This window comes from Crotalus tigris, unplaced genomic scaffold, assembly GCF_016545835.1.
Source record: "Crotalus tigris isolate CLP2741 ecotype Arizona unplaced genomic scaffold, ASM1654583v1 scf7180000021321.634910, whole genome shotgun sequence".
Classification (NCBI taxonomy): domain Eukaryota; kingdom Metazoa; phylum Chordata; class Lepidosauria; order Squamata; family Viperidae; genus Crotalus; species Crotalus tigris.
The window spans coordinates 32,654-58,908 of record NW_024098453.1 but is presented as its reverse complement, the minus strand read 5'-3'; the positions used below and the strand labels follow the sequence as shown (position 1 = coordinate 58,908).

The window sequence follows — 26,255 nt, the reverse complement described above, 5'->3', positions numbered from 1 at the left end:
TTGAAGACAGGAGAAATTCTCACAAGTCTTTCTCTGGAGTTGTACAAGCCAGTTTTAAACCCACATCTATCCTGACCAGGGAAAGAAACCTTTCAAATAAAGATTTAAGGGGGGGGGAAGTGTTCACCAAGACAGATGACTTTTAACACCGCTCTTTGGAATTGTGTTAATGGCGGCTGCTGCGGTGAGGTGTGTGTGAATCCGGGTGCCAATTTAGCGCAACGAATGCAGGTTACAATCTGGTTACAAGCATGGAAATTCTGGATAGTTGCATGGATACCCCCGCCTTTCCCGAATGGCAGAGGGACAGAGATGACTTCATCTATTCCAAAGCAAAACCAGTTCGGTTAGTCCGGCTGCATTCACACAACCCCCCATTCCACAACCAGGTAGCCAAGGTTTAGTGCCCCTGGCGATCTCCCATGGCTGAGGCTAACCCTGAAAGAGGATTTTCCTGTCTAGCTTAACCCCCTACCTCATATTGCCTCTTCCGCCCCATTCAAGCCCAAACCAAGGAATAGAATAGAATAAATACAGAATAGAATAAATATAGAATAGAATAGAAAAAATATAGAATAGAAAAAATATAGAATAGAATAGAATATAGAATAGAATAAATATAGACTAGAATAGAATAAATATAGACTAGAATAGAACAGACAGAATAAAAAAAATATAGAATAGAAAAAATATAGAATAGAATAAATACAGAATAGAATATAGAATAGAATAAATATAGAAAAGAATAGAATAGAAAAAATATAAATAGAATATAGAATAGAATAGAATATAGAATAGAATAAATATAGAATAAAATAAATATATAATAAAATAGAAAAAATATAGAATAGAATAGAATAAATATAGAAAAAATAAAGAATAGAATAGAATATAGACTAGAATAAATATAGAATAGAATAGAATATAGAATAGAACAGACAGAAAAAATATAGAATAGAATAGAATAAATATAGAATAGAAAAATATAGAATAGAATAGAATAGAATAGAATAGAATATAGAATAGAATAGAATAGAATAGAATAGAATAAATACAGAATAGAATAGAATAGAATCTGGAAGGGACCTTCGAGGTCTTCTAGTCCAGCCCCACCCACCCACCCACCCCTCAAGCAGGAGAACCTACATACCCTCTCAGACAAGGCACTGCCCTGTCTCTTCTTTAAAAACCTCCAGTGAAACTAACACGAGTTAGCTGGCCCTTGCCTTGTCGTCTGGATGTGGCTCCGGGTCTGCCCACCCTCGACAAGGAGGCGACGGCGGGCGCCGCCGCGGGACCAGCTGCCTCTCTCCCCGGCCAGATTTAGCCCCGGGGATCCCCCTCCAGATCCCCGGAAGGCGAGGCGAGACAAGGGGCTAAATCTGGTCCTGGGGGGGAAGGGAGGGGAGGGGAGGGACGCGGCTTCTTCTTCTTCCCCTTTTTCCGCGCAGCAGCTGGGCGCCCGCGGGCGCCTCTCTCTCGCTCCGGGACCTGCCGGCGGCGTCCGAAGGGTTAAGAAGGGCCGGGCCGGGCGGGGTTCGGAGGTGACCGGCCGAGGCGTGGGGCCGGGCCGGGCTCCGCCTTCCCGCGGCCAAGGGAGGAGAGCTGGCCGCCCGCCCGCCCGCCCGCCTGCCCTGCAGTGCCGGCCGGAGGACCGGCCAGTTGCAAGCAGACGCCGAGCAGCAGCGGCTGCGCCTCCGCCGGGCATCCTCGCGGTAGCGGCAGCAGCGGCGGCCAGCATGAGCCCCCCCTGGTGAGTGGCGCCGGGGAGGGGCTCGGGCCCCGGGAGGGGAGGGGAGGGAGGGGGCGTCCAAGCCGGGGACCCTGGTGGAGGGGAGGGGGGGGCTTCTCTTGGGGACCCGCGCGGGACGGAGGGAGCAAGCTTGGGGGGTCGCTTTGCCCGGGACTGGAGGAGGCTGGCTAGATGGGGGGGAGGGGGGGAGGGAGGGGGTCGCCCCCTCCCCAGGGTGTCATTCTGGGGGGGGGGGAGGAGACGCTCGCCCGGAGGGACCCCGGCCATCCTTAGGCTCGCTTCCTTCCCCCCCCCTCTCTTTCTCTCTCTCTCCTCCCTCTTCGTTCTCCCCTTTCTTCTTTTACCCCCTCCCTCCCTCCCTCCCTCCTTCTTTTCCTTTCCTGACTTCCTTCCTTCCCTCGCTCCCCTTCTCCCCTCCCTCTCTTTTCCGAATTCCTTCTTTCCTCCCTTCCTTCGCTTTTTTTTTCTTTTCTGCCCCTCTCCCTCCTTTCCTCCTTCCTTCCTTCTTCCCTCCCTCTCTCTCTCCTTTTCGCCTTCCTTCCTTCCTTTTCCCTATTCCCCTCCCTCCCTTCCTTGCTTCTTCCCCCTCTCTCTCCTTTCCTCCTTTACGCCTGCCTTCCTTCTTTCCTTCCTTCCTTTTCCCCATTCCCCCTCTCCCTCCCTCCCTTCCTCCCTCTTTCTTTCTTTCTTTCTTTCTTTCTTTCTCTTCCTACCTCTTACTTTCTGCTCTCCTTCCTTCCCTCCCCTCCCTTTCTTTTTTCCTCCCTCTTTCTTCTTTCTTTCCTCCCCTACTTCCTTTCCTCCTTTCTTTCTTTCTTCCTTCCTTCCTTCCCTCCCCTCTTTCTTCCTTCCTTCCTTCCTTCCTTCCTTCCTTCCTTCCTTCCTTCCTTCCTTCCTCCCTTTTCCCCATTCCCCCTCTCCCTCCCTCCCTCCCTCCCTTTCTTTCTTTCTTTCTTTCTCTTCCTACCTCTTACTTTCTGCTCTCCTTCCTTCCCTCCCCTCCCCTCCCTTTCTTTTTTCTCCCTCTTTCTTCTTTCTTTCCTCCCCTACTTCCTTCCTTCCTTTCCTCTCTTTCTTTCTTTCTTTCTTCCTTCCTTCCTTCCTTCCTTCCTTCCTTCCTTCCTTTCCTCCCCTCTTTCTTTCTTTCTTTCTTTCTTTCTTTCTTCCTTCCTTTTCTCCCCTCTTTCTTTCTTTCTTCCTTCCTTCCTTCCTTCCTTCCTTCCTTCCTTTTCTCCCCTCTTTCTTTCTTTCTTTCTTTCTTTCTTTCTTTCTTTCTTTCTTTCTTTCTTTCTTTCTGTCTTTCTGTCTGTCTGTCTGTCTGTCTTCCTTCCTTCCTTCCTTCCTTCCTTTTCTCCATTTCTCCCCCCTCTCTCCTCCCTCCCTCCATAGGTGAGGGTGGCCTCTGTCTGCCATCCCTGGGGGAGGAAGGGGGAGATTTGAATGTAGATCAAATTCTCTCCTTAGCTTTTCTTTTGAAACTTTTGACCTGGGGGGAGGGAGGGGGGGAGAAAGGCTTCCTGAAAGAAAGGGAGAGGCCGCTTGGCTGTAAAATGGGTATAGGGGTATAGGGGAAATAGGAAATAGGAATTTGGGGTAGGATAAAGGTAGGTACAATAATTGGGCAAGTCCCCATAATAATCCCAAGCTTTAACAAACAAGCTACCGTCTGGATCTAAATGTTAAATAAACATAATTTATATAATACTAAACAATTATAAAGGCAGAATTAACTATAATCATATAACTGAAATTTGATAAGTACGTAAAATTCTTCTAAATAGTTATTCATACTTAATAACTCATCAACTAATTCTAATCATCACCATTAGTATTTAAAGTCACTCGTAATACAGATGTTACTAATCTAAGAAAAAAATAAAACTTAAAGATCTATCACTTATTCTATTCAATTTTAAAATTCAATTCAGTTTTAAGTCCTATTCATATTCTAACATGTCTCTAACCATCGATAAAATTTTTTCCCAAGTTTTGAAATAAATTGAGTTTTCTTTCTAAATGTAGAATTATTATTATTTTTTAAACAGACCTGGCTGTTGTGTGAACACAGCCAAAGACGGAAACTTTGGTTTGGTCCGTAGCAAAACACTTTTCTGTTTTAATTCAGTGCCCCTAATCCCAAGTTTGGAATCACTGGGTGTACTTTGACAGCTCTAAACTGGGTCACTTTAATTTAAACTTGGAAAAAGCCTTGCATTCGCGCCTCGCTCTAAGCAATGGCTTGGTTTACCCACGAACAAATAGAACAAATTGCAACTGGCCAGCTTTACGCAGGACCCTAAGCCATCGCGAGGGGGTTGAATTGCAGCAAAACCCGGGTTCGCACATGACGCAGAACAAGCCACAATGCTCCTTAATGAAACGCCTCGACTTTCCTTTCTCTGGTGGCTTCGAGAAAGATTATGCACAAGGGCAACTTTGTATGAAAGGAAGAAAAGTGATATCTTTCTGTTTTGCAGTTCAGTTTTTTTAAAACAAACATTTTGCAATTGCTGAAACAGACACTTCAGAGTTTTATCGGTGCATTTCCATGGCATTGGGGAGGGTTTAAATCCATGTTTCTCAACCTGGCCAACTTTAAGACCATGTAGACTTCAACGCCCAGAATTCTGGGAGTTAAAGTCCACATGTCTTAATGCTTTATATACGGTATTTGTTTCTTTTATTAAGGTTATTTGCCACCTCTTTAAGTTGCCTCTGCAAAATATAGAGATATATAATTTTGTACAATCCCCTCTTGCTGAAACTATTAACCAGTGGAACCACCTGCCTCCAGAAGCGGTGAATGTTCCAACACTGGAAGTTTTTAAGAAGAGACTGGACAGCCATTTGTCCGAAATGGTATAGGGTTTCCTGCCTGAGCAGGGGGTTGGACTAGATGACCTCCAAGATCCCTTCCAACTTCATTATTATTGTTGATTATTTTTATTATTATTATTGATCATCGCACAGTCAGCCAGATGTTCAGACTGGATTTGGCATTTTATCTACCTATCGAGTCCTTACCCAGGACCTGGGATAGGCAGATGTGGATGTTTGATGGTATTACAGATATCATTGCAGGATGGAAGCAGTTCCTAGTAAGGCCGCCTTTTACAATTGACTAATAGCAAATTTGTCAATGCCAATGGTGTTCAAGTGGTGCTCCAGTTGTTTTGGGATTGCACCCAAGGCGCCTATGACTATTGGTACTACCCTTGCTTGCTTTTGCCACAGTCTTTCTATTTCTATTTGTAGGTCTTTGTATTTTGTTATCTTCTCCAGTTCTTTATCGTCTATTCTGCTGTCTCCAGGCACTGCCACGTCCACTATCCAGACTTTTTTGTCTTTCTTATCGACAATTGTTAAGTCTGGGGTGTTATGTTGCAGGTGCTTGTCTGTTTGAATTCTGAAGTCCCAGAGCAGTTTAACTTTTATCATTTTCTATAATAATAATAATAATATCCCAAAACAACTGGAGCACCACTTGAACACCATTGGCATTGACAAATTCGCAAAAGGCGGCCTTACTAGGAACCACTTCCATCCTGCAACGAGATCTGCAATACCATCAAACATCCACATCTGCCTATCCCAGGTCCTTGGGAAGGACTCGATAGGTAGACAAAAATGCCAAATCCAGTCTGAACATCTGGCTGACTGTGCGATGATCCATAATAATAATAATAAAGTTGGAAGGGATCTTGGAGGTCATCTAGTTCAACCCCCTGCTCAGGCAGGAAACCCTATACCATTTCAGACAAATGGCTTTAATTTAGAATTTTAATTACAGGCAGCCCTCAACTTCTATGACCCCCCCAACTGAGCCCCAAAGTTTTCCGTTGCTAAGCGAGACAATTTGTTAAGTGTGTTTTGCCCTCAATCTTTTCGCCAGAGTTGTTAAATGAATCTCTGCAGTTGTTGAGTTAGCAACCTGGTTAGTGAATCTGGCTTCCTCCCCGTTGACTTTGCAACGGTCGCAAAAGGGTGTCGCATAACCCCCCCTGGGACGCCGTGACCATCATAAATACAAATCAGTGGCCAAGCCTCTGAATTTGAATCCTGTGACCTGGGGGGAGGCTGCAACGGTCGTAACTGTGAAAAACGGTCCTAACGATCAAAAAAACAAATGGTTTGAAGCCAAGAACCACCTGTATTTTAATTTCAGCCCCCCCCCAAATAACACAACATTCTGTCCATTCAAAGTGCACAAGCGCTTATTTTATCAGGATAGAACAGAGATGTTCAGATGGAGGACCTTGAAACGAAACTTAAAAGTGTGTGGTTTAAGGAGGGGGAAAAAAATTTCCTCACAATCTCACTCACAATTTATTGTTGGGTTTTTTTTTTTTTTCCCTCCCTTAAACCGCACACGTTTAAGTTTCGTTTCATGCTCCTCGTCTCAAACCTCTCCTGATTTCCTCGCGCAGGTACTCCTTGAATTGCGACAGGGTCATTGAGTGGCCGTTCGAAGTTATGATGACAGTGGGAAAAAAGCGACTTGGAACCGTTTTTCACACTTAACGACGTTTTTCACTGCAGGTTTTTAAGAAGAGACAGGACAGTCCCTTGTCTGAGAGGGTATATAAGTTCTCCTGCTTGAGGGGGAGTGGGGGTGGACTAGAAGACCTTGAAGGTCCCTTCCAGATTCTATTCTATTCTATTCCATTCCATTTCATTTTCTATTCTATTCTATTCGATTCCATTCCATTCCATTCCATATTTTCTATTCTATTCCATATTTTCTATTCTATTCTATTTTATTCTATTTTTTTTTATTCTATTCTATTCTATTCTATTCTATTCTATTCTATTCTATTCTATTCTATTCTATTCTATTCTATTCCATTCCATTCTATTCTATATTTTTTCTATTCTATTGTATTCTATTCTATTCTATTCCATTCCATTCCATTCCTTTTTTCTATTCCATTCCGTTCCATTCCATTCCATATTTTCTATTCTATTCTATTCTATTCTATTCTATTCTATTCTATTCTATTCTATTCTATTCTATTCTATTCTATTCTATTCTATTCTATTCTATATTTTTTCTATTCTATTCTATTCTATTCTATTCTATTCTATATTTTTTCTATTCTATTCTATTCTATTCTATTCTATTCTATTCTATTCTATTCTATTATTTTTTCTATTCTATTCTATATTCTATTCTATATTTATTCTATTCTATATTTTTTCTATTCTATATTTTTTCTATTCTATTTTTATTCAGTTCTATTCTATATTCTATTCTATATTTATTCTATTTTATATTCAAAATTCAGACGCTTGGCAACTGGCTCATATTTATGACGGTCGCAGTGTCCCCCGGGGGAGGATCACGTGATCCCCTTTTTGTGACCTTCTGACACCCAAAGCCAGTGGGGGAAGACAGCTTCATTTAACGACCATCTTACTAACTTAGCAACGGCAGTGATTCACTTAACAATTGTGGCGGGAAAGGTCGTAAAAGGGGGCAACGCTCCCTTAACAAATGTCTCACTTAGCAACATAATTTTTGGGCTCAGCTGTGGTCGTAAGTTGAGGACTCTCCCTATTAGGAAGTCAAACCTCCCGCTACAGCTTCAAGTCAGTTGGGAAAGTCGGTTGCGGTAACTGAGGCCTGAAATTAAAATAATATTCTTAAGTGGTTTGATTCATGCTTGACACGCCTTACCTAGATTTTTGTGACCTTTGTTTATTCTAGAGCAGACATGTCAAACACAAGGCCCGAAGTGGTTTCATGTGTGGCCCGCGAAGCCATCCTGGAAACAGTGAGGGAACGGCCCCCGCTGCCTTGGCCCTGGCCCAGGCCGGTCAGAAGCCAATGTACAATTTTGTGGTGGCCATCTTGGCACTTGCCCCGGTGGACCATGCCTTGGCGCTTGCCCCGGTCCCACCCCCTTCTGCCAGAGACCCTCTGATCTGTCCCACTCCTGCCCAGGCCCCCCCATAGGCACCCTTGACAAGAAATGATGTAGAACTGGCCATGCCCACCCAGTAGGCCACACCCACTCCATCCACGCCCACCCAGTAGGCTGCACCCACTCTGGCCACACCCACCCGACCCCCCAAGGGCAACCGCAATGCTGATGCGGCCCTCAGTGAAATTGAGTTTCTCTGGGCATAATTACTCAGGTGTTTATGAAAGCCGGGTTCAATAAATTAATTCCCCGTGATAGACGAGGCGGTTTCCTCGTCTTATCACGGAGAATAATTTATGGAACCCGGCGTTCATAAACGTGGCTGAATTGTCTCAAGTTTGCTTGAGCTGCGGCGTGTCGGAAGATGGGAGAACTTTTATGACTATGCAAAAGTTGGGAGTGCCTCTAGCCATGCACAGAGTAGGCTTCCCCCCTCCATGTGGCATGACCTAGAGGACTAGCGAAAGCTAAGTTGTTTTAATTCTTGTATATAACTGTTTTTATTGTTTTAAATGTTGTTTTAACAATAAATAACTGGAGTATACTCTTCCCGGAGATCGAAGATTGCATCATTGAACAATATGACCGGGATTCGTATTTTTATAACCATTTAGGATATATGTATGTATGTATGTATGTATGTATGTATGTATGTATGTGTATATATATATATATATATATATATATATATATATATATATATACACACACACACACACACACACACATTCAAAATTTTGTGGCTGACAAAGAGTTAGTGGGAGACCAGTATAGCTATTTCAGGCTCATTTTGCCCTCATCAGCTAGTCACACCCTTCAGGGATTTGAACCTGGGCAGCTTGCGTGTTAGGCAACATCCCTGAAGGGTGTAACTAGCTGATGAGGGCAAAATGAGCCTGAAATAGCTATACTAGTCTCCCACTAACTCTTTGTCAGCCACAAAATTTTGAATTTATAGTGTTCACAGTATGTGAGGTCTGCCTGCAAAAACATGCTCCTAGATTGGAGCGAAAGGCAGAACAGACTGATTTATATTTGGTAGACTGGGTGTCTCACCCAACAGATAAGATATATATAAATATCCCATATATACTTCCAATTTGACGCAGGAAAAAACCCAAATAACCAAAGACCTATACACACACACACACACACACACACACACACACACAGGTGAGCAAACCACTTGATTTGTGGTTTTTGTATAAGGCTTCAGATCCGTTCTATGTCCTTTCTCTGACGGTCTCGTTTCTCGGGTGCCCTTTAGCAACCATCCTCAAACATCTCACTTCCATGGTGATTTTTGCTTGTGTTTCGTTTGTAAGCATCCACGCTTGGCACCGCTGACACAGGATGGGCATAAACATGCCTTGTATGAGATGCTTCTTGGTTCCACTGATCGGTACCACTTCATGCTGTAAGAGTGGAGCTGGTTGTCCCAATATTTGGTTTGCCAACCTATGTTCAGCAAAGTCTTGGTGCACTTTTATTATCCCTGAATGCAATGAGGGTCATCTTCTCCCCTATAAATCTGGGTTGGTGGCCTGGTGGGAGAGGGAGGGACAGACCTTTACGGGTGCGTGCATGCGCACACCCCCACATGTAGCTGTGCGAGCGTATGCACGAACAGGGCCGTGAGCATACATGCTCTGTCAATGGGGCTGCAAGCACTGGTGTGAGGGTTGCACTGAGGCTAGCACAAGCACAAGGGTCACACCGAGGATAGCGCCAGCGCAAGAATCACGGCAAGGGTTGCACCGGCATGAGAATCACTGCAAGGTTCGTGTCAAGGCTAGCCCTGGCATGAGAGGAAAATGAGTGTGGGTGCATGCATGCACGCACGCACTGGTCAGCCACTTACACGGCCCAGTGGCCAAAAGGCCACAGCCCAGGGGTGGGCTGCAGCCCATGTGTTGGGGACCTCTGATCTAAGAGACAGCTAAGTTGCTGGGGAGCCATGCTAGTTGATTTTTTTCAAGCTCCAAAGCAGAGGTCCCCAACTTATGGGCCGCAGCCTCTTTGCGTGCTCACTCCCCTGGTGCCACTATTGACGTGAATCTTGTGCAGGCGGTGGCAGCGCCACTAGTATCGTGCGGGTGGCGGCATTGCCACGAACCTTTGGGGCAGTGGCAGCACTGTAAGTGGCAAGTGGGCTGTGGCGGGAGTCACACACCTGGGCGGCATCACTGTGGGCTGCGGTACAATCCTTGCACGGGGCTGGCGCTGCGATCCTCGCACTGGGACAGCATCTTTGCAGGCCACAGCGCGATCCTCGGGGGCGACGGAACGATCCTCGCGCTGGGGAGGGCATTGATGCGGGCCTGGCAGCGCTGGCGCTACAAACCTCACACAGGCACTGCCATCACTGAGAGCCTTGTGCGCATGCTTGCCGCCCTGTTTGCATGGTGTGCAAATGAAATGAAGGTTTTGGAAATGGCCTGTGGTCAGCTGGGCCTCCCTCCACGCTGGGTGTCTCCACCCATGGCCACTTTAAGACCTGTGGACTTCAACTCCCAGAATTCCCCAGCCAGCATGGGAGTTAAAATCCACAGGTCTTAAAGTGGTCAAGGTTGGGGACCCCTGCTCTACACAATCAGAAGTCTCCCTGTGCTAATAAGACAGAAGGAATCAAGCCACGTCATCATGGTTTCCGTAGGAAATTGATGAGCTGGTGAAGGAACAAATAAATATAATATAGAATAGAAGTGGAAGGGACCTTGGAGGTCTTCTAGTCCAACCCCCTGCTCAAGCAAGAGACCTATACGATTTCAGACAAATGGCTATGGAACCTCTCCTTAAAAACCTCCAGGGTTTGACCCCCCACAATTTCTGGAGGCATGCGGTTCGACCGGTTAATTATCCTCATTGTTAGGAAGTTTCTCCTTCATTCCAGTTGCTTCTCTCCTTGATTAGTTTCCATCCGTTGCTTCTTGTCCTGCCTTCAGGGGCTTTGGAGAATAGGTGGACCCCCTCTTCTCTGGGGCAGCCCCCCAAATATTAGAAGACTGCTATCATGTTACCCCCAGTCCTTCCTTTCTCTAGACTAGCCATACCCAAATCCCGCAACCGTTCCTTGTATGTTTTAGTCTCCAGACTTTTGATCATCTTAGTGGCTCTCATCTGAATTTTTTCCAAACTCACAACATGTTTTTTGTGATATGGTGACCAAAATTGGCTGCAGTATTCCAGGTGTGGCCTCATTAGGACTTTATAAAGTGGTATTAATACTTTGCATGATCTTGATTCTATGCCTCTGTTTATATAACCCAGGATTGTCTTGGCTCTTTTGGCTGCTGCCGCAGGCTAAATAAGGCAACTAAATCAATAGGGGGAAAAATTAAGTGTTTGTATACTTCTGTTATCCCAGCTGATGGACACCCCTCCAGATGTTAAATTTACCTGGCTTCATCTGGCTTTGTATGTCAGACGGTCGCAAAAGGGGATCGCGTGACCCCCGGGGTGCTGCAACCTGTCATAAATATGAACCCCAAATTTTGATCACGTGAACGCGGTCGTAAGTGAGAAAAATGGTCCTAGGTCACTTTTTTCAGTGCTGTTGTAACTTCGAACGGTCACTAAATGGACCGTTGTAAGTCAAGGACTACATGAAAAGAGGCAAGTCATTAAGAGAGGCTATTGTAGCGCTAGTCCTTGACCGGCCGTTTGATGATGACCTCGGAAAGGTTACTTTAGAATTGATAATGCACTTCCAGCCATTGTAAGTGTTGCCCCCCCCTTGCGCTGTGTGTCAAAACACCCAGCAGTCACAAACTAATACTAACTTCCTGCCTGAGCAGGGGGGTCAGGGGTTCTCAACCTTGGCAACTTTAAGACTTGTGGACTTCAACTCCCAGAATTCCTGAGCCAGCATGGGGGAACTATGGCTCCTTCATGACTCATGGACTTCAACTCCCAGAATTCCTCAGCCAGCATGGGAGAACTATGGCATCCTCATGACTCATGGACTTCAACTCCCAGAATTCCTCAGCCAGCATGGGGGAAATATGGCATCCTCATGACTCATGGACTTCAACTCCCAGAATTCCTGAGCCAGCATGGGGGAACTATGGCCCTCTCATGACTGGTGGACTCCCAGGAATTCTGGGAGTTGAAGTCCACAACTCTTAAAGTTGCCAATGTTGAGAACCCCTGGGTTAGATGATCTCCAGGTATCTTCCAACTTTATAGTAGCAATTGTGAGAGGGACCTCGGAGTCCTAATGGACAATCCCTCCAAGGTCCCTTCCAACTTGATGATGATGATGATGATGATGTTTGATTGGTCAGCTTTTTTTTTTTTTTAATTGCATTTTTTTCTGACTTTGCAACAGTCTTCTTCGGGGCTTCCCCTGGATTTATTTCCTTGAATCTCTTTGCTAACTTTGCAACCGTGACTGTAATATAATGAACTCTAATCTACTTTATGTCGGGTCTGCTTAATCTACTTTATGACCTACGAGACTGGTGTCCCTCTGGACCTGCATTCCTTATCTCAGTTTCTCTCCACAAAGATACCGCACCTGTATCTTAATTTCCTTTTATTTCTTGGTACAAAAACGATGACAATCTGTAATTAAGGATGGAAAGAGACTTCCACAATCCTTTCCCATGATGTGCCAAGTGTCTTTTATTGGGGTTTTTAAACAGATAAGTAAAAGAAAATAAATTGTTACTGGAAGAATCGGTTGGCAGAACAAAGCTTTGCACAATTATTGATTCCGTAAAAAAAGGTTTGGACCTCCTGCTTGAGCACGGGGCTGGACTAGAAGACCTCCAAGGCCCCTTCCAGCTCTATTCTGTTCCGTTCCATTCCATTCCATTCTATTCTATTCTTCATTCCTACTATTCCAGTGGTTCTCAACCTTTTTAATGCCACAAACCCAACCGGTCGTAAGTCGAGGACTACTCAACCGGTCGTAAGTCGAGGATTACTCAACTGGTGCAGCACCGTTTGCAGAATGGGACTTTTGGCGGGCTCAGCCGGGCAGAGACAGCCTGGACAATTCCTATTGGCTTTTGAAAGCCAATAGAATTAGACTCTATTCAAGAGAGTCTATTCTATTGGCTTTCAAAAGCCAATAGAATAAAATGGAGTAGCACAGCTAAGGAAAAGGGGAAAAAAATGGCGGACTGCGTTGTTTGGCAACCCCCGTGAAATGGTCGTTCGACCCCAAATGGGGTCCCGACCCACAGGTTGAGAACCACTGTTCTATTCCATTCCATTCCATTCCATATTCTATTCTATTCTATTCTATTCTATTCTTTCTATATTTCATTCTATTGTCTTTCTACTCTACTCTACTCTACTCTACTCTACTCTACTCTACTCTACTCTATTCTATTAGGAAGGGTTAGCACCCCCTAAATCTTTTTACAACCTGGCAAGTGAAATGATCAGCACCCCTTCAAAGATGATGGCGGTGAAATTTATCTAGAAGACCCACAAATTTGGAAATAATTGAGAAGGCAAAGTCTGTTCCCCTTTTTGCCACTTTCTGACGGGGAAAGTCAACGGGAGAACCCAGATCCACTTAACAACCGTTTTACTGACTTATCCACTGCAGTGATTCACTTAACAAGTGTGGGAAGAAAGGTCGTAAAACGGGGCAAAACTCACTTAACAAATGTCGGACTTAACAACAAAACATTTGGCCTCAATTGCCGTCGTAAGTCGAGAACTCCCTGTAATTTGAGCTCCGTCTTTACGGTCAGATCCCTGCACCCTGCTGGGTGGTGTCCATCTTCTATATTAGGCTTCTAATCAACTCCATATTTTTGTTAGGAAAAATGGAGACGTTGGGCCATTAAATTACGAGTTGGAGATGCTCGTCTGATATTTTTAGAGGCCTCAAGAAAGTTCTCCAAAACTTACAATGCATCTCAACCACGGATAAGGCGGGGGGTGTGTGTCTTCAAACTTGGCCCTTTTATGACTTATGGGCTTCAACTCCCAGAATTCTCCAGCAAGAATTTGTTTACTCTCTTGTAATCCCTTCCTCTGCAATCTCTCCGCTTTAGTGGGAGGAAAAAAACCACCACCCAGGCATGGCTGGCTGAGGAATTCTGGGAGTTGAAGTCCACAAGTCATCAAAGGGCCAAGTCTGAAGACCCCTGTCTTAAATCTAACAAACAAAATGGAGGCTGGCTGAGGAATTCTGGGAGTTGAAGTCCACAAGTCATAAAAGGGCCAAGTTTGAAAACCCCTGTCTTAAATCTAACAAACAAAATGGAGGCTGGCTGAGGAATTCTGGGAGTTGAAGTCCACAAGTCATCAAAGGGCCAAGTTTGAAGAGACCCCCCTGGACTTCAACTCCCAGAATTCCTCAGCCAGCCATGCCTAGGTTGTTGGTTTTTTTTCCTCCTACTAAAGCCGAGAGATTGCAGAGGAAGGGATTACAAGAGAGTAAATGAATTCTTGCTGGAGAATTCTGGGAGTTGGAAGCCCGCAAGTCATAAAAGGGCCAAGTTTGAAGACACCCCCCCCCGCTCTAAGGCCATATTTCTCAGCCACTTTTAAGATGTGTGGACTTTCATATTTCAGAATTCTCCAGCTGGGGGTTGGATTAGAAGATCTCCAAGGCCCCCTTCCAGCTGTATGAGTGTTTACCGGAATGAAAGGGGGAAAGGCACTTGGCTAGGTGGGCACGCTTGCGTTGCTAATCTTCCCTGCGCAATCTGGAGCCCACGGCTGAAAAAAACACACCCTTTCCCTGCCTTTTTTCCTTCTCTTGCCCGGCATGGTGGGGGGCTGCCAGCTAGGAAACAGGCCTCCCTCTATTTGCGGAAAAGTCCCAGCCTGCAAACAGAAGCCTGACTGTCCTTTGTCCCCCTTTGCGATTGATGGGATCCGGGAGGAAATTGGACTGGCTGGGGCAAGGTGCCAGCTGGGTGGAGAGCATAAATCTCGGAGGCCGAAGACCGTTGTTGCCATTAGCTGAGTGTCTTGCATGGAGGACGTTTGCAGTCGGGATTGTGGGTCTGATCCGTTGTTGCCATGCTGAGGGGAAAGGGAGAGGTTTCCAAGCTGAGCCATGTTGGTTGAGGAATTCTGGGAGTTGAAGTCCACCAGTCATGAAGGGGCCATAGTTCCCCCATGCTGGCTCAGGAATTCTGGGAGTTGAAGTCCACGAGTCGTGAGGGGGCCATAGTTCCCCCATGCTGGCTGAGGAATTCTGGGAGTTGAAGTCCGTGAGTCATGAGGGGGCCATAGTTCCCCCATGCTGGCTCAGGAATTCTGGGAGTTGAAGTCCACCAGTCATGAAGGGGCCATAGTTCCCCCATGCTGGCTGAGGAATTCTGGGAGTTGAAGTCCACCAGTCATGAGGGGGCCATAGTTCCCCCATGCTGGCTCAGGAATTCTGGGAGTTGAAGTCCACTAGTCATAAAAGAGCCAAGGTTGCCTACTCCTGGTATAAGGCCTCCTGCCTTGAGCAGAGGGTTGAGCAGAGATCCCTTCCAGCGCTAGGATTGTACCTTTGCAAGAACATTTGGGTAGATGTTTACCTCAATTCTTTCCTCTCTTGTTTTCCTCACCCCAGGAAGAAGACCATCTACAAAAGTGTCCTTCTCTCCTTTGCGCTAGTAGTAACGATGATGCTGTTGCAAAAGGGCAACATTCCCAACCAGTTCTTTCAGAGCCAGCCTCAGAAATCTGTTTCCTCCCAAGAGGAAACCATCAAAACTCAGAAGAGGGGTGAGGTGATGTCCCTCACCAACAATTTCTGGAAAAAGGCGGTGGACGTCCCTCCGCCCGCCGTCAAAGCCACCGAGAAGGTGGTGACATCCTGGGACGTCGCGGCCACCAACTGCACGGCCAACCTCAACTTCACCAGGGAGGATTGGTTCAAAAGCCTGGAGCCCCATTTCCAGCAGTTTCTCTTCTACCGTCACTGTCGCTACTTCCCCATCCTCATCAACCACCCGGAGAAGTGCAGCAGCGAGATTGACCTGCTCGTGGTGGTGAAGTCTGTCATAACGCAGCACGATCGCCGGGAAGCTATCCGTCGGACGTGGGGTCAAGAGCGAGTGCTGGATGGGAAAAAAATCAAGACCCTCTTCCTCCTGGGCGTGGCCTCCAAAGAAGAAGAGCGTCCCAACTACCAGAAGCTTTTGGAGTACGAGGATCGGATCTACGGCGACATCCTGCAGTGGGACTTCCTGGATACCTTTTTCAACCTCACCTTGAAGGAAGTTCATTTCCTCAAGTGGTTCAACATCTACTGCCACCACGTCCGGTACATCTTCAAGGGGGACGACGATGTCTTCGTGAGTCCCGAGAACATCTTGGAGTTCCTCAAGGATCAGAAAGGAGGGGACCTCTTTGTGGGCGATGTCCTAGTCAAGGCGAAGCCCATTCGCAAGAAGGAGAACAAGTACTACATCCCTGACTCTTTGTACAGCAAGACATACTACCCGCCCTACGCGGGCGGAGGGGGCTTCGTGATGGACGGCCCCTTGGCCAAGCGTCTCCACAAAGCCTCCGAAAACCGGGAGCTGTACCCCATCGACGACGTCTACCTGGGGATGTGTCTCGAGGACCTCAAGGTGGCCCCCGTGGCTCACACTGGCTTCAAAACCTTCGGCCTGGTGAAGAACAAGAACAGCAAAATGAACCGGGAACCGTGTTTCTACAAAAGCATGTTGGTGGTCCATAAACTTCAGCCGCCTGACCTGCTCAACATGTGGGATTTGGTTCATAAACATTTGTCCTGCTCCCAGAAAGCCAACATCCTTTAGCGCCTCCAATTTTGGTCAAGGAAGAAGATCGTCAGAGACCCCAAAGATCCTGGGGGGGGGGGAATTATCCGATTTTTTTCTCCCTTCTTCTAATGAAGTTGAAAGCAGGGCGACATTGACCAATGGGAGAGGAGGAGGGAAGGGGTTTGTTGAAACAATTGGAAAATAGCAGTCTTTTTTTTCGCGGGGGTGCCATATATTATTTGTTCCCCTGTGGGGCTTTTGAAGGATACGAAAAAAAAAAAAACTTGAATTGATGGGGAATCGGCCAGATGAAGGATGTTTTACCCCACGTTGGACAGTGGAGTAGCTTACACCTTCCTTTAATGGCGCTCTTTTTTTGTGATGTGCTTGACAGCTGGAGGCTGGTCCTAAAGCTAAGACATTTACTTCTAGCTTTGTGAGGGTGTGTGTGTGTTTGTGCGTATGTGTGAGGGTGTGAAGATAATGGGTGCATTTTCAAAGCTGAATTTAAAAAAAAAAAATCTGTTTAGGAGAAGAAAAAAAAAGAGATCAATAAGATCCCGACGTGTGTTATGGAGTCATCCCCGGATAGTGTGTTGTGTAGATTTGCTTCTTTGAGTAGAGAAGATTTTTTTGGGGGGGGGGGAGTATCCACCCTACCAGCTTATACCCCCCACTCCACTTAGCAGAGCAACTGTCACTCAAATCTCTGCAAACTTAAAACTACCTAATTGCAATCTATGCAATTAGTGGTCCTCAACTTTCCCGGCTTTGTGGATCAGTGGCAGCGGGAGGGGGTGAGAGAGGTGGTTCCACGTGTGCAGCTCCATTTGCGCAAGCGGCAAGTGTGCGTACACATGTCACTCGCACAAACTGGGCGGTGCGAGCACAACCGTCCGCCGCTCATACAAAGGGAGCTGTGCGAGCACAAGAACGCTTGTCCGCTGCTTGCACAGCACAGGTCTATACAGGTCACAGCCCAGTACCTGGCTGTGGCCCAGGGATTGGGACCCCTAGTCCAGGGGTAGGCAACCTTGGCCCTTTTATGACTTGTGGACTTCAACTCCCAGAATTCCTCAGCCAGCGTGCCTGGCTGAGGAATTCTGGGAGTTGGAAGTCCACAAGCAGGGGTCTTCAAACTTGGCCCTTTTATGACTTGTGGACTTCAACTCCCAGAATTCCTCAGCCAGCGTGCCTGGCTGAGGAATTCTGGGAGTTAAAGTCCACGAGTCATAAAAGGGCCAAGTTTGAAGACCCCTGGCCTAGTCTATCTCTTTCTGAGGACCACTTGTTGTCCTCTTCTTGGGCTGGAGTTGCCCACAAATTTGGTAGACGCAGGAATACAGTTGGGATGAGAGCCGTCGTAGATGGGAGATCACCAATTGTGGGTTCGGATTTGGCAATGTGATACACATTTGTTCAAGGCACACATGGCTAAGAGGCTCCTTGTGAAGAAGATTAACTTTGCCTTCTCACGGCAATGGAGAACCTTCTGTTACCATCAGAAAGGGAGGACCAGGGTTTGGTTGGCTGGCTGAAAAGGTGAACATGGTTGTGTCCTACCTAGCAGAGTTGTGGTGCCAACATACTCATCAAAGCCTGTGTAGATGTTTCGGCCTATGCACGGGCATAGGTCTATCAAGGAAAGGAGAACTTCAGACATTGAGCTCTCAGAGGTCCTCACTGTTGGGCAACATCTGGAGAACCTCAGGTTGCATGGATCACTGCCTCCCCGTCTACCTTTCAGCCAGGCAAATTCTCCCAATGAGTGGCAAGGAGAAGCTTAAGTGGACAAGCTCTTCAACCTCTCTGCTGAAGACTTCCTATTTCCCACCTTCTCAAAAGGTTCTCCCTTTGAATCTCCATGAGGGTTGGGAAAGCAGAGACTGGAGGCAAGTCTAGGAGTGCATACCCATGGAGATGAACACGAGGAGAGTAACTCCGAAAGAGGGTTGATGGCCTTGATCTTCTCCATGGTTGGCTCCTCCTCCAGACCTTGCGAGAGGAGACCCACGACACTCTGCAGGGTTGGGTTTTACTGGTGCCTGGCTGAACGTTGTACTTTACGTGTCATTGTATCTTGCAGGAGTGGCTCCTAGTCCAATGGGGGTCTGTGGCAGTTCGCCACGGTCAACTCGTCATGGCCAACTTGCTACGGGCAACTCATCATGGCCAACTTGCCACAGGCAATTCGCCACGGGCTAAGTGTTCCACTACAATATTGAAGAAACGGTGGAATGGAACCATTAAAGCAAGGATGCAAAAGTGAACGATGAAATCGTTAAAGAACGGATGACATGAATGATAAAAATTAAAATATTTATTTTGTTAATTGTCCCGCAGCAAGTTGGCCCATGGCGAGTTGGCCATGGTGAGTTGGCTGTGATGAGTTGGCCATGGCAAGTTGGCCATGGTGAATTGACCATGGTGAGTTGGCTGTGATGAGTTGGTCATGGTGACTTGGACATGGTGACTTGGCTGTGATGAGTTGGCCATGATGAGTTGGCTGTGGCAAGTTGGCCGTGGCGAGTTGGCCATGATGAGTTGGCCATGGCGAGTTGACCATGGCGAGTTGGCCGTGACGAGTTGGCTGTGATGAGTTGGCCGTGATGGCCATGACGAGTTGACCGTGATGAGTTGGCTGTGACAAGTTCACCCTGATGAGTTGGCCAGAGTGAATTGTCCTAGACCCCATTGGATTAGGAGCCTACTCCTGCAAGATACAATGACACGTAAAGTACAAAATACAGCCGGGCACCAGTAAAACCAACACGGCAGAGAGTGGTGGATCTCCTCTTGCGAGGCCATTCTGCGTGTTTGACCATGGCGGAGTTCTCAGCTATGCCAAATGCAGACTGACGGCATTTGTAGTTGAACCCAACCCTGGGCTTGGCTTCTCAGAGAAGGTTGTGGTAGAGGCCCACATACCCAAACAGAGCTGTCCCACTTCAGAACAAACAGTTTGGACCCTCCAGTCTCTTCCACCACCACCCCTCCTGCAAATAAACCTTGAGAGGCTGCCACCCAAGTGATGGATGAAAGCTGATAAATACTTCCTCTCCCGGGCCTGACTCTTCAAACGGGGGCCAGGCCGCGCTGTTTGACGGAGAACCCTAGGCACAAAGAGGGACTTTATTGCCTAAGTTACAAAGCCAAGTTTCATGGCTGAGGTGTGGTTTGAAATTCTGGGCGTTTCCCGGTCTTGCAAAAGGGGCTTCTGAAATGCAGCAGATCCAGACAGATGCTGGCCAGGAGATGGATTGGTGGTGGAGGTGGTGTGTGTGTGTGTGTGTGTGTGTGTGTGTGTGTATATCATAGGAATGACCTTGGAGGCATTGCAAAAATGGGTGGATGGGGAGGGTCCAAGGAGTGGCCTTGCTGGAATTGCAAAATTGGGGTGGTGGGGGAGCTCTGTGCAAGGATCAAATGACACCCACCCTCCCCTCTTAACCAGGACATTGCTGGAAACCGGCTGCAACTGAGCTTGGGGTTCAGTTGTGGTATTGGGGGGGGGGGTTTCAAAGCTGAGGATGGGGAAGGGGTGATCTTAGGCAACCTCTGGATCCCTTTGCAATCTTTAATTCTCCCTCTTCCCTGCCCCGGGGCGTAAAGGACTCCCCAAGGCCATCCTTTCTGCCGGTGTCCATTTGTCTCCGTTCTCTCCTTTCTTGTCCTCCAGAAAACTACTTCCGTCAAGACATGTCACCCTCTGGGCCCAGAGATGGGGAGAACTTCGTACATGCTCAAGACACATCTTTTAGCAGTGGAGTCCAGTGCTCCGCTGCAGGCCTGGCTAGAAGCTGAGCAATCAGGATCTCTAACTTCTCTTGGGGGTTGCATTATGATGTTGGCTTGTGTCCCTTGGAGGGGGTCTCACGGAGCTACAGCAGCCGGCGATAATTCAGGAACTGTGGAGTTGAAGTCCACAAATCTTAAAAGGTGCCAAGGTGGGACACCCCTGCTTTAAAGCCCAACTTTTGTATTTCAGACACATACACACAACACACACACCCCAAAAAACCCCAAATGCAGGTCATTTTTGAAGCGGGCCATTGGATGAGGGAATGCTTTGACGCCCCCCCCCCAACTTTAATGACCGCAAAGCAACTTTAATGACCGTTTGGGGTGGAGCCGACATGCACGATTGTGAGCGGCGTGCGAAGACCGTGAGTCTCGCGAGTGTGAAAGAGCCACGGGTGCTTACACAGTTGTGTGCAAAAAAAAAAAAAAAAAACCCATGACGTGGCGCCATTTTTAGCATCCAATCTCAATATTGGATTGTGCGTTGAATACGATATTCTTCTCTGGGGAGATTAATTGTTCAAACAATCCGATAGCAGGTCTGGCCTGTAAGAAAAAGACGTTCCGTGTACTTTGGACCAGTTAACGTGCAGAATTGTGAAATTTTAATTTGTGATTTCCCCTCCCCACGAGAAGGGGGGAGGGAAGGCCACTCCCATTTTCAGACTTAGCAGAAGATTTCTGCACGGATCTCTATTTTTGAGAAAATCCACACCTTTGTTCTTTTTTTCTTTCTTTTTCTTTTTAAATTTATAGGTACCTGCAACATAGGGGAATATTATTTATGGCAGGTACACCCGGGGTGTATGTGTGTGTGAGAGACAAGATCTGTGTTGCTATGATGTGACGAAGCCGCATGTACGAATACAACCAGATTTGTTAATATTTTGATTTCTTAATAAAATTTTACGTTTGGAAAAAAAAGGCGTGTCGTGATACCAAATGCCAAATAGCCCCTTGATAGAGGTGGTCCCCAACTTACAAGAGTTTGCTTAGTGACCGTTTGGAGTTGCAAAAACCATTGGGAAAAAAAGGGACCGTTGACCGTTCCTCACACTTACGACCGTCGCAGCTTCGCCGTGGTCTTGTGATCAAAATAAAAATGCTTGGCAACTGACTGGTATTTATGACGGTTGCAGTGTCCCATGGGGTCATGTGATTGTCTACTGAGAAGCCAAAATCAATGAGGAAGTCAGAATCACTTAACCACCGTGTTACTAACTGAGCAACTGCAGTGATTCACTTAACAACAAGGAAGGGTGTAAACTCACTCAACAAATGTCTCTCTTAGCCACAGAAATGGGGAAGTCAATTAATGGTCATGTGTGAGGGACTAGCTGTATTTCACTGGGTTGTTATCCTTGGCAAGGCCTCAGCAAGGGTAGATGACTCTCGGCTTTTAACTTTTAAGCTTCAGGACCACATGAAATTTCTATCCACCAGCCCGGAAGGGCCATGCGGATTTGTCAACTTTCCTGTTTCTCAAACTCAGCAGCTTTCAAGATGTGTGGACTTCAACTCCCAGAATTCCCCAGTCCATTTGCCAGACTAACTTCCTCCAATCTTCTGAACAATTGCCTTAGTAGACTGGAGAGGCTGGAAAGGTAAATATATCTTGATTTCAAGCGAAACGTTTTGAGGACGCCAGGCTCTCTTGAGTAGCAAGCTGGATAAATGCGGACTCTTGTAGTTGCTAAGGTTGTGAAACAGCTCACCTTATCTGGAAAAAAGGTGACAAGCCTACAACGTCTCTAGGACAAATATCCCGTTCTCCACCCATACACAAAACACCCGCATGTACACAAAACAGAGGAACTGCAATCCAGTCTGACGTCAATTACCAGGAAAGGTTGCAGAGAGCAGCGCATAAAGAGCACTGTAACCCTTTTCAAAATGACACTAATTATCGGGTGCCGTTGTGGATTTGTCAAGAACAAGTCTTGCCAGACTAAATTCCTCCACTGTTCTGAACAATTAGTAGTAGAGTGTAGTAATAGTGGTAGATTCTATAATCCTTAGTAGATTGGGGGTATTCTGGAGAGGTAATACATCTTTGACTTCAGCAAAGCATTTGACAACTCCAGACAGTTTGAATAGAAAATCTAGATAAAGAGTTGGAAGGGACCTTGGAGGTCTTCTAGTCCAACCCCCTGCTCAGGTAGGAGACTTTATACCACCACTTCAGACAAATGGCTGTCCAATCTGTTCTTAAAAGAATCCAGTGTTGGAGCACCAATTTCTGGTGGCAAGCTGTTCCACTGGTTAATTGTTCTCAATGGTAGGAAATTTCTCCTTAGTTCCAGGTTGCTTCTCTCCTTGATGAGTTTCCATCTGTTGCTTCCTGTCTTGCCCTCAGGTGCTTTGGAGAATAGCTTGACTCCCTCTTCTTTGGGGCAGCCCCTGAGACACTGGAAGACTGCTATCATGTCACCCTTAATCCTTTTTTTCATTAAACTAGACAGATCCAACTGCAGCAACTGTTCCTTATATGGATTTTATATAGATAAATGTGGATTTTTTTCCATCTAAAGCAGTGGTTCTCAATCTTTCTAATGCCGCGACCCCATAATACAGTTCCCCATGTTGTGGTGACCCCCAACTACTTATACATCACCAGGTGCCAGGGGTGTGGCCAAAGAAAAGGGGAAAAAAAATGGCGGACAGCCTTGTTTGGCGACCCCCGTGAAATGGTCGTTCGACCCCAAATGGGGTCCCGACCCACAGGTTGAGAACCACTGCTCTAAAGAAAAAAAGTTCCTTTCAATATAACTTCCAAAGAAGATGAGAATACTAACATTATCATGGCTGGAGAATTCCTACATTATCTAGCTCAGTGGTTCTCAACCTTTTTAATGCCGCGACCCCCAACTGGTCATAAGTCGAGGACTACTCAACCGGTCGTAAGTTGAGGACTACTCAACTGGTACAGCACCGTTTGCAGAATGGGACTTTAGGTGGGCTCAGCAGGGCAGAGACAGCCTGGACAATTCCTATTGGCTTTTGAAAGCCAATAGAATTAGACTCTATTCAAGAGAGTCTGTTCTATTGGCTTTCGAAAGCCAATAGAATAAAAAGGAGTAGCACAGCTAAGGAAAAGGGGAAAAAAAATGGCGGACTGCGTTGTTTGGCGACCCCCGTGAAATGGTCGATTGACCCCAAATGGGGTCCCGACCCACAGGTGGAGAACCACTGTTCTAGCTGTATTTGCACACAGGATTGACTATACTGGATGATCTTTTTTTTTCCCTCGTTTACCAGGTTTTATTGGCATCTGAGTAATTTATGATTCATTGTATTGTGCAAAGGAAGGAACATATCACAGTGTGAACAGAATGTGAGCGCAGATATTTAGAGATAAGGTGGCCGCATCATAGCACAGGTAGTCCTGGATTTACAATTGAGCCATTTTCTGTAATGGGCGCTATCCAACAGAAGGAATTTCAATGTGGAGAAAACGAAGTCTTACATTTAGGCAGGAAAAACCAAAGGCACGAATACAGATTGGGTGAGACCTGGCTCAAATACAGATCACTTGACTGTTGAGCCAGCCGTGTGTAGCAGCAGCCCAAAAAGCTAACACAATCCTGGGTTGTATAAATAGAGGCATAGAATCAAGATCACGCAAAGTATTAATACCACTTTATAAAACCCTAATGAGGCCACACCTGGGATACTGCAGCCAGTTTTGGTCACCATATCATAAAAAAGATGTTGAGAGTTTGGAAAAAATTCAGAGAAGAGCAACTAAGACGATCCAAGGCCTGGAGACCAAAACATACGAAGAACGGCTGCGGGACTTGGGTTTGGCTGGTCTAAAGAAAAGAAGAAGTAGGGGAGACATGATGGCAGTGTTCCAGTATCTGAGGGGCTGCCACAAGGCAGAGGGGGTCAAATTATTCTCTAAAGCACCAGAGGGAAGGATGAGAAACAATGGATGGAAACTGATCAAGGAGAGAAGCAACCTGGAATGAAGGAGAAACTTCCTGACTGTGAGGACAATCAACCAGTGGAACAGCCTGCCACCAGAAATCGTGGGAGCTCCATTACTGGAGATTTTAAAGAAGAGATTAGACATTCACCTGTCTGTGACAGTATAGGTTCTCCAGCTTGAGCAGGGGGCTGGACTAGAAGACCTCTAAGGTTCTGTTCTATTATTGTTATTTTCTACTTTCTATTCTAGTCTAATTTTCTATATTCTATTCTATATTCTAATTTTCCAATTTCCATTGGAGATCAAAGGCCTCCTCCTCCCTAATCTTTTATTTTTTTCTTCTTCCTATTCTTGTCCCTTCTCCTTTGAACAGAATTGAGCTGGAAGGGACCTCGGAGGTCTTCTAGTCCAGCCCCCTGCTCAAGCAGGAGAACCTATACCATCTCAGACCAGGGACTGTCCAATGTCTTCTTAAAAACCTCCAGGGATGGAACGCCCACCATTTCTGGTGGCAAGCTGTTCCACTGGTTGATTATCCTCCCTGTTAGGAAGTTTCTCCTTCATTCCAGATTGCTTCTCTCTTTTATTCTTTTTGTCTTTTTTTCCCCTATTCTTCTTCCCTTTTCTATTTTTTCATCCTTTTTCCTTTCCTATTCTCAGTGTAACAAACTTCTGTTGTTACGCTGAGCCAGGGGTAGACAATCTTGGCTCTTTTATGAGTTATGGACTTCAACTCCCAGAATTCCTGAATCAGCTATGCTGACTCAGGAATTCTGGGAGTTGAAGTCCATGAGTCATAAAAGAGCTGACCCTGCGACTGAGCAGTCAGGCCTTCGTTCCTCAGTGCTCTGCTGCCACCTTGTGGGGAAATGGGAGCATTTCTCTCCAGCGTCCACACCAGGGCTGCATTTTCTCTAAATTCTCTCTCCTCCCTCCGAATCCGATCTCTCAAACTACAACTTCCATGATTCCCAGCCAGTTGCCGAGAGAGACTTGGAGCCACTAACCTCTGGAGACAAAAACCAAAGAAAGCAGAGCAAGCATTCCTCGTTTCTTTTGACAGCTTTTCCAAGGGCGAAAAATGGCCATGTCCCCCCCCCCTTTTTTTCAGTGCCGTTGTGACTATTTACTCAATCAACTGTTGTAACTTGAGGACTGCCTCTACGTGTAATCTAAAGGATAAGGGCCTTACAAGGCACTATCAATTTCTTGTACCTGTTTTTCTGTTCCTCTATGGCGGGGTGTGTGTGTGTGTGTCTTCAAACTCAGCCCTTTTAGGGACTTGTGGACTTCAACTCCCAGAATTCTCCAGCAAGAATTTGTTTACTCTCTTGTAATCCCTTCCTCTGCAATCTCTCCGCTTTAGTAGAAGGAAAAAAAACCAACCCAGGCATGGCTGGCTGAGGAATTCTGGGAGTTGAAGTCCACGAGTCATCAAAGGGCCAGATTTGAAGACCCCCGTGCTAATGGTCACGTGCAACTAGAAAGAATAACTGTCTGGGGGGGGGGGGTCCTTGGTGCCCTCTTGAGCTATGGCGGTTTCCTTGCAGACGTTTCATTACCCAAACTGAGATAACAGCATTAGTTGTAAGAGTGCTGGCGCTGATGATGTTACTTAGTTGGGCAATGAAATGTCTGCAACAAACCCACCCAGCTCAGAGAGCACCAAGGACCCCACTGTCTTCCTTCTCCTCCTCCCTTCTAACACTGATGATGTAACCTAGTTGGGTCATGAAACGTCTGCAAGAAAACCACCCAGCTCAGAGAGCACCGAAGACCCCACAGTTCAACCCTGAGCTACAAAGATTCTCCTTTATTAGAGCTCAATGTCCGCCTTGAGTAAATTCGAGGTAGGTCTAATCCAGTGGTTCTCAACCTGTGGGTCGGGACCCCATTTGGGGTCGAACGACCATTTCACGGGGGTCGCCAAACAACGCAGTCCGCCATTTTTCCCCTTTTTCCTTAGCTGTGCTACTCCCTTTTATTCTACAATTATATATTATATTATTATTATATTGAATAGTCTAATTCTATTGGCTTTCCAAAGCCAATAGGAATTGTCCAGGCTGTCTCTGCCCTGCTGAGCCCGCCAAAAGCCCCATTCTGCAAACGGTGCTGCACCAGTTGAGTAGTTCTCGACTTACGAC

General features: G+C 46.4%; 1 protein-coding gene across 2 annotated transcripts in view; it reads left to right on the top strand.

Moving 5' to 3' along the window:
• LOC120320320 (UDP-GlcNAc:betaGal beta-1,3-N-acetylglucosaminyltransferase 7-like) overlaps positions 1-17,514 on the top strand; it is a 34,880-nt gene extending 17,366 nt beyond the window's left edge. The window contains exons 1-2 of one of the 2 annotated variants that reach the window (XM_039369941.1): positions 1,633-1,753; positions 15,215-17,514. In XM_039369941.1, coding sequence (XP_039225875.1) covers positions 1,740-1,753; positions 15,215-16,412 — 1,212 coding nt within the window. In that variant the 5' untranslated portion in view covers positions 1,633-1,739 and the 3' untranslated portion in view covers positions 16,413-17,514. Of the gene's footprint in view, positions 1-1,632; positions 1,754-15,214 lie in introns of those variants that run through there. The other variant, XM_039369942.1, reaches the window with a different exon arrangement.
• The last annotated feature ends 8,741 nt before the right edge of the window (positions 17,515-26,255 follow it).